Source organism: Sphaerodactylus townsendi, linkage group LG01 (assembly GCF_021028975.2).
Source record: "Sphaerodactylus townsendi isolate TG3544 linkage group LG01, MPM_Stown_v2.3, whole genome shotgun sequence".
NCBI classification, from domain to species: Eukaryota; Metazoa; Chordata; class Lepidosauria; order Squamata; family Sphaerodactylidae; genus Sphaerodactylus; species Sphaerodactylus townsendi.
The window spans coordinates 6563758-6574659 of NC_059425.1; the positions used below are offsets into that span (position 1 = coordinate 6563758).

General features: G+C 47.3%; 1 protein-coding gene across 2 annotated transcripts; it reads right to left on the reverse strand.

Moving 5' to 3' along the window:
* Window positions 1–1508: 1508 nt before the first annotated feature.
* On the reverse strand, window positions 1509–7123 carry LOC125440295 (protein S100-A12-like). Of its 2 annotated transcripts, none has more exons than XM_048510045.1 (3): window positions 7048–7123; window positions 3696–3870; window positions 1509–1861 (listed from the first exon to the last, which is right to left on the reverse strand). In XM_048510045.1, the coding sequence occupies exons 2-3, from the start codon at window positions 3846–3848 to the stop codon at window positions 1679–1681; spliced, it is 336 nt and encodes a 111-aa protein (XP_048366002.1). In that variant the 5' UTR covers window positions 3849–3870; window positions 7048–7123; the 3' UTR covers window positions 1509–1678. The 2 variants fall into 2 exon arrangements, with proteins under 2 accessions (XP_048366002.1, XP_048366010.1); XM_048510053.1 differs by having other exon boundaries at window positions 7052–7070.
* Between the last annotated feature and the right edge of the window lie 3779 nt (window positions 7124–10902).

Sequence of the window (10902 nt, forward strand, 5' to 3'; positions counted from 1 at the left end):
TCAGGTTAAATTGCCGTGTTGGCACTTTTGCAATAAATAAGTTGGTTTTGGGTTGCATCACTGCTCTAGGTTCGCCATCACTGCTCTAGAACCTCCCGAATCCCACCTCTGCTTATACCTGGAATGCATTTGCTTCTTTACCATACTCATTTAGGGACCTGCTGGGGTCCAGCACACAAATGTTTCAGAACCTGTGACCCGGAGAACGTTATTGGAAGGCTCTGCAACCTGTCACCACGGCTTGGCTACCAGAGAGTCCTGCAGCTAGACTGACAGAAGAGGACCAGCTGGATGTGCTTGTGAAGGAGGAGGAGGAAGAGGAGGAGAACTTGGAAGAGGAGAAGGAGTTTGGGTTTATGCCCTGCTGTTCTCAACGGCAAGGAATCTAAAACTCCTTCCTCTTCCCTTGTGAGGTAGGAGAGGCTGAGAGAGTTTGGAGAGAACTATGACTGGCCCAAGGCCACCCAGAAGCGCTCATGTGGAGCAGAGGGGAAACAAACCGGGTTCACTAGCTTAAAGTCTGCTGCTCACATCCTGCACGTCTGCTCCCAAAGGCACCTGGTGGGCCACTGCGAGTAGCAGAGTGCTGGACTGGATGGACTCTGGTCTGATCCAGCTGGCTTGTTCTTATGTTCTTAATTAGAGTACACCACTCTCAGCCACTACACCAGGCCTGAGAAAGTCTTGTGGTGCTGCTTGAGCTTCGTTAAAAGTTTCCTGGAGAGGTTCGCTGACTGGTTTGTGCAACTAGGGAAGCCTTTTCAGTGTCTATAGACAGAGACCAAGTCTGGGGGGGGGGGGGAGAGGAAATTGTCGTTTGATACAGGAAAACCCTTCAGGAAATGATAAACCAGTAGCAGCCTAGGCTACAGCCCCCAACCTTCTGTCTAAATGTAACCCCCATGCTCAGAATGGGTTGACCCAGAAAGGGGTGGAGACTCAAAGCAGCAGAAGGCTGCAGAGCTCATGTAGTTTGGAGGAGACGAGGCTACCAGACTCGGACCTTGATTTATATAAGCCCTTAACACCTTGTTAAGGTAACTGCAATGTTGTTGGGAACTACTGGGAAGGTAGTTGTTTGTTTTTTGCTATGTTGTAAATGTTGGAGTTTATTGTTTCGGGGTTTCTTTTTGTGGTTGTAATGGGTGAGAGTTCTCCTGGAAACCTTCATCATGTGGAATCCTGTTCATCAAGCCCTTGGAGTCTTCAGGAGCCAACCCACTTGCAAAGAAGAATTGGACTTGGCAGTATCAGTAGACTGTAAATATAGGGACTTGAAAATGCAACCCGAACAGGACCTTGAAATGTGATGTTAAATGTTGACGTTATATGCTATTTGTTAAGAAAGTAAACCATTTTGTTTTAAAAATTTGTTGTTGCAAACTCATTCCAAGTTCTGCCCCACAGAACCCACAGATAGAGGTTACATAAACAGCTGCCATAATTAGATCCTTTGTTTCTTCCCTGCCTTATGATTCTATTACAAACACCAGAGGAGATTACTGCGATTTTTCAGAAGGATTGTTTATTGTTTCATATCACCCACAAAGAAAAAAAATATCAGACAGTGAAGGCCACCTGATAATGCCCACTTAGGTTCGTATTATTACAGATGACGCTGTTATTTTTGGAGTGAGCCGGTGGGGGGCCGTAATTGAGTATTTGGTGGCTTGGAGAATCAATGACTGTGTCCACAACCGGGTTTTTTGCTGTCCCCGTCAAGGTCATGGGATCTTTCATGGGCTTCATCTAGAGCCTCCGCTGCCACAATCAGGAATTCGGTGAATTTGAGGTAACCACTTCGGTCTCTGTCGGCTTCTTGAAACATTTGCTGGATATAAGCGTCTTCGCTGACGTTGGGCTGCAGATTGTAAAAAGGAGAAGCAGAAAGAGGTATTGGCTTTAGTGTCGTGGAATTAGCAACTTGCAATGCAATCTTTATTGTATTGTCGAAGGCTTTCACGGCCGGAATCACTTGGGTGCTGTGTGGTTTCCGGGCTGTATGGCCGTGTTCTGGCAGCATTCTCTCCTGACGTTTCGCCTGCGTCTGTGGCTGGCATCTTCAGAGGATCTCCTCTGAGGATGCCAGCCACAGACGCAGGCGAAACGTCAGGAGAGAATGCTGCTAGAACACGGCCATACAGCCCGGAAACCACACAGCACCCAAGCAATCTTTATTGTTGTTGTTGTGATTCAAATTTCTAGACCTCGGGGCGGTTGACAGCATAATAGTCACACACAGAAAAGCAACAACAATATCTAAATTAGCCCAATAATTTACAATTAACAAAACTCAAGGTTGCAAAGCAATTTACTGTTAATTTTTAATAATCCCCATACGACAAGCTTGGCTCAGGTGGGATACGGTTTTCTTTTCTTTTTTTTTAACCGGACATTATTGTAACACCCAGAACATTATATTTGTAGCAGCACCATTCATGACTTGACAAGGTCCAAACTTTGAATGAATAAATATCTGCCGATCAAGCAGAGGGGCTGTGGGTCAGTGGAAGAGCCTCTGGTTGCCATGCAGAAGGTTCCATGTTCAAACCCTGGTGTTGCCAGTTTTAAAAGACCTCTGCCTGAGACCCAGTCACAAGTCCAAGGTCACAAGTCCAGTTCTTGGCGTGTCCAATTAAAAAGGGCCAGGCAGTAGGTAAAGTGAAAGACCTCAGCCTGTACCACCGCCAGTCTAATCAGGGTGTGTGGCTCAGTGGAAGAGTCTCCGCTTTGCATGCCATAGGTTCAACCACCGGCATCTCCAGTTCATAGGACCAGGGAGTAGGTAATGTGAAGGACCTCTTCTCTGAGACCCTGAAGAACTGTCTGAGAGGACAGTCTGAGAAGACAAGACTGGCCTTGGTGGACCAATAAGGCAGCTTCACACACAAGATTGGCCACCAATCTTGATCCTCCTTGATCTCAGATTGCAAATGCCTTAGCAGACCAGGTGCTCAGGAGCAGGAGCAGCAGAAGGCCATTGCTTTCACCTCCTGCATGTGAGCTCCCAAGGGCACCTGGTGGGCCACTGTGAGTAGCAGAGAGCTGGACTAGATGGACTCTGGTCTGATTCAGCAGGCTAGTTCTTATGTTCTTATCTGACCAAGGAGGGAGAGCCAAGTAAAATCATGTTTCAAGAGTCCAAATCAGTCTTACTGACATGGCGTCAATGTGAGTTTCATTAGACGTTTGTGTCTGTGGATCATGTTAACAAATAGGTCTATGTCCGGGTTACATGCAAAGGCCTAGTTTTCAGGGAGCTAGATACCAGTGTCTGGATTGTACCTCTTCAGACTGCAGATAGCGGGACTCGTTTCATGTCTTATGGAGAGCCATGTTCATAATAGTCCTCAAGCAAAACACCCACCTTTACATGACAGTACCTAGGGGAGACTCACAGCTTTCCTGTTCCTTCAGTAGTAGGCATTTCAAGGTAGAAACCACCTGCCTACCACAAGACCCACCAGGAAAGGGTTTTTCTCCCTTTCCCAAAGCATGTGGCTCGGAAGAGCCACAGATATGGCTCCCGAGCCACTGGCTATCAGTGTGCTACCATGCTTCTTCGTATTTTTTTTAATTGTCTACTGTCATTCCCTGAGCATTGTGGTTTAAGAAATCAAATGTTCATTTGCCCAACAGTTTTGAGCCACGCCCATCACTAGTCATGGCTTGCCATTTTTTCATCAGTAACTTACTGGAGCGGTGTTTTTCAGGAAGGGCTTTGCCTGTTCTTTCATTAGCTTCTGGAACTCTTTCAGATGTAGGTAGTCATCAACAGGGTCCAAAATGCAATACTGGTGGTAGATGTTGACCACACACTCCAGGGCCTGTTCCAGTTTAGTTTTCATCTCTCCAAATGTTTAGAAGAACCTGAAATGAGGTGAGATTTGGGGGGAAGGGAATCAGTCAGGAAAAGGGACAGAAGGCATAGCCCTGTCAGTCTACTTGAGTTGTCCAATGACACTTTGAAGACTATGAAAATGTATATCAGTGAGCCTTCTTGAGTCACAATTCAGTTCCTTGAATACATGGGAATGTACATTCCTCCGGCTGGGTGAAATAGAAGAAGGGATAAAGAAGCTATTACAAACAAAGTCTGGAAGAAGAAGAAGAAGAAGAAGAAGAAGAAGAAGAAGAAGAAGAAGAAGAAGAAGAAGAAGAAGAAGAAGAAGAAGAAGAAGAAGAAGAAGAAGAAGAAGAAGAAGAAGAAGAAGAAGAAGAAGAAGAAGAAGAAGAAGAAGAAGAAGAAGAAGAAGAAGAGTTGGATTTATATTCTCCCTTTCTTCCCTGTAAAGAGACTCAAAGGGGCTAACAAACTTCTTTCCCTTCCCCCCTCACAACAAACATCCTGTGAGGTAGGAGGGGCTGAGAGAGCTCAGAGGAACTGTGACTAGCCCAAGGTCACCCAGCTGGCGTGTGTGGGAGTGTACAAGCTAATCTGAATTCCCCAGATAAGCCTCCACAACTCAGATGGCAGAGTGGGAAATCAAACCCGGTTCCCCCAGATTAGAGTACACCTGCTCTTAACCACTACGCCACTGCTGCTCCTAGATAAAGCAGAAAGGAAGGAAGAGATTTATGGGCAGAAGCAACTAGCAACTGGCTAAAGATGGATTTTTAATATGGAGATGCCAAATCTTTGAGAATAGACATTAGCCTTCATAGCTAAACAGGATCTCCAGGTTCATAGACTATCTCTCAGTAGCAGATAGAAAAGCAACGGAGGGTGAACATCTTCTTCTGGGCTTTGGGCTTCTGGAAGCAGCTACCAAACAATGGCCTAAATGGGACTTAACACTGGCACAGAGATAGAGCATCTGCTTAGTCTGGAGAAGGTTTCCGGTTCAATGCCCGGCATCTCCAATTAAAAAGATTAGGTAGAGGTGTGATGAGGAAAACCTCTGCCGGAGACCTGGGAGAGCCACTGCCAGTCTGAGTAGGGGCGTTGGCTCAGTGGAAGAGTCTCTACTTGGCATGCAGAAGATTCCAGGTTTGGTCCCTGACATCTCCAGTTAAAAGGAATGCGGAGTAGGTGAGGTGAAAGGTCTTTGCCTGAGATTCTGGACCAGGGGTCTTCAAACTATGGCCCTCCAGATGTTCATGGACTACAATTCCCATCAGCCCCTGCCAGCATGGCGAAGTGGTAGGGCTCATGGGAATTGCAGTCTATGAACATCTGGAGGGCCATCGTTTGAAGATCCCTGTTCTCCGAAACAACTGAACACGTGCTCCTTCATTGTAAAGATTTGGCAGTCTATCGGTTGCTTTTTCTCGAGGCCATCTTGAAGAAATTTGCAGTGAGATCAGACAAGGAAATAGTTTCATACCTGCTTAGTGACCATCATCCCCACACTACTGAATCAGTTGCCAGGTTTTTAACAAAGGCACTTGGATCAAGAGTGAAACCTTTGTGTAAATTTTAGTCAATTGGTTTTAACATAATTTGTATTTTACCCTTTTTATATGCCATTAAAGGTTTTGTATTTGTATTTTAAAAGATCCCTGTTCTGGGCAGTTGCAACAACTCTGAGTAGACAATCAGGTTGATTCAATCTAAGGCAGGTTCATCTGTGATCGTCGGTCCGATCCAGCTGAGTTTGAATCATCAGGCACATTTGGGTTGCGTGCAAGTTCCTCCACAACAGTGGTCTTCAAACTATGGCCCTCCAGATGTTCATAGACTACAATTCCCATGAGCAGAGCACTTGGCATGCTGGCAGGGGCTGATGGGAACTGTAGTCCATGAACATCTGGAGGGCCATAGTTTGAAGACCCCTGCTCTACAACACGCATCCCACGGCACCCCCACTGACACGTCTCAGACTTCCCAAGCCAGTCATAATAAAATATTGGCTTCCACGACACACCCTGCAAAGACTTGCTTCTTCATCCACAAAGCCATCTGTGGATCGGCATCTCTGAGGTGCTGGGTTAGACAGGGAGCAATATTGGAGGAGGCAAATAGCAAAATGCCTGGGTCACCCTGATATTCAGGTCTTGCTTTCCCATTCACGTGGGCTCGAGAGAGGCAGAACTTCCCTGGGTCCCAGTTTTGATTTCTGTCAAAATGGATGAGGGGACCAACTAGGGCAGAACACTAAACCCACCACCACCACCACTGAGAAAGTGTGCTTGGTAGTCCAAATAGATCCTGAGGAGTGAGGGGTAGGCCAACACCCAAAGGAGTTTGTTGTCCAAACAGTGAGGAAGACACTGAGGCCCCTTCCGCACACGCAAAATAATGCGTTTTCAAACCACTTTCACAACTTGGGTGCTGTGTGGTTTCCGGGCTGTATGGCCGTGTTCTAGCAGCATTCTCTCCTGACGTTTCGCCTGCATCTGTGGCTGGCATCTTCAGAGGATCAGATGCCAGCCACAGATGCAGGCGAAACGTCAGGAGAGAATGCTGCTAGAACACGGCCATACAGCCCAGAAACCACACAGCACCCAAGTGATTCCGGCCGTGAAAGCCTTCGACAATACACTTTCACAACTGTTTGCAAGTGGATTTTGCTATTCCGCACAGCTTCAAAGAGCACTGAAAGCAGTTTGAAAGTGCATTATTCTGCATGTGCGGAATGAGCCTGAGATTGGGTGGTTTCCCCCACCCTCCTTACATCAAGCCTAGATCCAGATCCAGCTGTGAGCTCAATACAGTCACATCATACTCCCAGAATTAGGAGGGTGGTGTACTACAGGTCAGAGGGCTTGGTCTGGAGCAGGGGTCTTCAAACAATGGCCCTCCAGATGTTCATGGACTACAGTTCCCATCAGCCCCTGCCAGCATGGACAAGTGGTAGGGCTCATGGGGATTGTAGTCTATGAACATCTGGAGGGCCATAGTTTGAAGACCCCTGGTCTGGCGGCTGCACTGGAGGGTATAACCCACAGAATGTCTTCCCAGACTGCCCCAAGAACTATAGCAAGAAGGGGAGACCTCCTTGGAAGAATGGCCCTAAAGCCATCCTGATCTCTAAACACCTTGGCAAGAAGGTTGCCAAGTCAGGTTATGACAGTTTGAAGCTACGAGGAGAGAAAGAGACTTACCCACAGTTCTATAGGCAAGAGGATCAGGGAAGCTTTGCTGCGAATGAAGAAGTCAAGGCAAGGAGGGAGGTTTTATACTCTCCCCCGTGTAGGTGTGTCTCCCTGTCAGCACCCACCCTCTCCAATGATCTCCCTCTTGAGCAAGGGCAGACACCACCCGACACACCCAGAGTTTCAAGCGCCGGATGCAAGCCAGCTTTGAGGCTTTCGTGGTTCAGATTGTCGTGGATTGCGACATGTGTGTTCCATATGTCGCTACGGTAGTTTCCGCATGGTGGGTCCTTGCCCTCGGGCCTGCAGGACTCAGCCGGACGGTTTGCCAGAGGGTTTACTAAAAGCCTGTTTTATCGCACAGCCGTGGAACTGCCGAGACATTCCGGACGCCAGATTGAAGAGATGGAAAGGAGAGAACTTATGCTGGCAGGTGGATTCTAGTCCCCCAGCCCCACCCCGATTCCCCTGCCAGAAACCCCGACCACTCTGCTCATCCAGGAGTGGGGAGAAGTTCCAGGAACAGCTGCACCCAATTGAGCACCTTTGGGAAAAGGTGGAGGGTTAGGATGCCTTTTGAAAGTATGGGGGTTTTACCAACCGATTGGAAGCAAACAAGGTAGATCCCTAGTAATAAACTAGGAGCAGCAGTGGCGTAGGAGGTTAAGAGCTCGTGTATCTAATCTGGAGGAACCGGGTTTGGTTTCCCACTCTGCCGCCTGAGCTGTGGAGGCTTATCTGGGGAATTCAGATTGGCCTGTGCACTTCCGCACACACCAGCTGGGTGACCTTGGGCTGGTCACAGCTTCTCGGAGCTCTCTCAGCCCCACCTACCTCACAGGGTGTTTGTTGTGAGGGGGGAAGGGCAAGGAGATTGTAAGCCCCTTTGAGTCTCCTGCAGGAGAGAAAGGGGGGATATAAATCCAGACTCCTCCTCCTCCTCCTCCTCCTCCTCTTCTTCTTCTTCTTCTTCTTCTTCTTCTTCTTCTTCTTCTTCTTCTTCTTCTTCTTCTTCTTCTTCTTCTTCTTCTTCTTCTTCTATAGGTAATCAGGCACCAACCACAGATCCTTTAAAGCAGATCCCTTTGTGGGGGGGGGGGGGGGGGGAAAGGAGATTGTAAGCCCCTTTGAGTCCCTGCAAGGAGAGAAAGGGGAATATAAATCCAAACTCTTCTTCTTCTTTCAATCTATCAGCCATGTATCAGTTGGTATGTGATCCATTAAGAAGTCTTCTGGTCCTTGGCTGATGAACTTGCCCTATCTCTCAGTGCTGGGTAAATCACTTGGCAAAAACCGACCCAAACATCGCATGTGAATCTAAATGCGATTTCATCCCACTGGTTGTGGTGAGTTTTCCGGGAACAAGGTAGATCCCTAGTAATAAACTAGGAGCAGCAGTGGCGTAGGAGGTTAAGAGCTCGTGAATCTAATCTGGAGGAACCGGGTTTGATTCCCCGCTCTGCCACCTGAGCTGATGCACTTGCCCTATCTCAACCAGTTGAATCCAGCCGTGAAAGCCTTCCACGATTTCATCCCACTTTCAGACCAAAACTGACTATGGCAGATGTGATCTTTTTCTGGTGGTGCTGTTATGTCTATGGCAGTATTGCGCTTCCGGTTTCCCATTCTGCGTGCTGCTTGCCTCTGAGGGAGACAATAACTCTGCATACATGTGCCTGATATAGACATGATCCCACCAACATATGTAGTCCATGTTGATGCCTTACAGCATCATCCCTGATTGATGTTTTTGTGCATTGGGATTTACTTGCTGGTACTTGAAATGTGGGGAGGATTTCACTCGATATAAGCGATGGGAATCTCTTTTTTTAAATCTGTTGCAGTTATTGGATATTTGTCTGATTATAGGAGCTGGCCAACACCTTGGGTAGTGGCTTCTGCAACCTTGTCCAATTCTGCCCAGCTCGAGTTTGATCATTAGATAAAAGTCTTTCTATGAACTAAAGCAGAAGGACTTAACCATGACATGACACGAAGAAGAAGAGTTTGGATTTATATCCCCCCTTTCTCTCCTGTAGGAGACGCAAAGGGGCTTACAATCTCCTTGCCCTTCCCCCCTCACAAACAAACATGTGGGTGGGGCTGAGAGAGCTCCAGAAAGCTGTGACTAGCCCAAGGCCACCCAGCTGGCGTGTGTGGGAGTGCACAGGCTAATCTGAATTCCCCAGATGAGCCTCCGCAGCTCAGGAGGCAGAGCTGGGAATCAAACCCGGTTCCTCCAGATTAGATACACGAGCTCTTAACCTCCTACGCCACTGAGACAGCCAAAGAGGTGGAATCCAGCCTTCTTGTCCTCTATTCTTTCCCTCCCCCGTTGTCACAACACACAGCTCATTTGTTTTTCAAGGAAGCAGCTGAAGTTTCTGCACTCCCAAAAGTTAAAAAAGGCACATTCACAAGGTGAAGCTAAAAGAAGAATTAGATTTTTCTCATCTAACAGCAGACTTCCCACTCACAGTCAAATCAAGGGTTTGAAATAGATGTATTTTTATTTTATTTTTTGAAAAAATAGCGCATGTGAGAAAAGGGAGGCGACACCCCCCAAAATCCCTTCTCTTACTGTGCTCAACAGTTTGAATTATTAATTTTTCTCCTAACTCCACAGATGGTTTCTTCGGCTCTCAGGGAAGTAATTTACATTAGAAGAAGAAGAAGAAGAAGAAGAAGAAGAAGAAGAAGAAGAAGAAGAAGAAGAAGAAGAAGAAGAAGAAGAAGAAGAAGAAGAAGAAGAAGAAGAAGAAGAAGAAGAAGAGGAGGAGGAGGAAGAAGAGGAGCAGGAGCAGGAGCAGGAGCAGGAGCAGGAGCAGGAGCAGGAGCAGGAGCAGGAGCAGGAGCAGGAGCAGGAGCAGTTTGGATTTATATCCCCCTTTCTCTCCTGTAAGAGACTCAAAGGGGCTTGCAATCTCCTTGCCCTTCCTCCCTCACAACAAACACCCTGTATGGTAGGTGGGGCTGAGAGAGCTCCAAGAAGCTGTGACTAGCCCAAGGTCACCCAGCTGGCGTGTGTGGGAGTGTACAGGCTAATCTGAATTCCCCAGATAAGCCTCCACAGCTCAGGCGGCAGAGCTGGGAATCAAACCCAGTTCCTCCAGATTAGATACATGAGCTCTTAACCTCCTACGCCACTGCTGCTCCTAATGAACCTAGGGCCCCACTGATGTGTACTTGTGCAACATTTACCATGAAGCATGTTCCTTGTTCTGCAGTTTGCTGGGCTGGGGGAAATCCCCTGGTTGAATGCTCCAGTTCCGGAGAATGTCATCTCCATCACATGAAGGAAGGAGACTCATAGCTGGAAATGTGTTCGTCATTTCATTGCCTCTTAGAATAATGATAGTTTCTCCGATGAGGAAGATTTCCTTTGGTGATGGGCACAATCTCACTGAAACACAAGGTCACGTGGTGTAAGGCAACATAGTCAATAGAGATATCTAATAAACAATGTAGAGGGGAAGGGATGATGGGAATCTTAAACAGACATCAGTACTAGGATGTTGTAAGTTTTCCGGGTTGTATGGCCACGTTCCAGTAGCATTTTCTCTTGATGTTTCGCCTGCATCTGTGGCTGGCATCTCTATCTGAAGATGCCAGCCACAGATGCAGGCGAAACATCGGGAGAAAATGCTACTGGAACGCGGCCATAAAACCCGGAAAACCCACCACACCCTAATGATTCTGGCCCTGACAAGACATCAGGACTGTTTTCCAGATTAGAGTCCACTGCTCTCAACCATTACACAAACTGATTGGGTGAGTGCTATTCTTCTTGCTCATATTGTCTTGGGTATATGAGGGCACAACTGTACATGAGTTGGGACACGAATTGGGTCAGGGATTCCACAA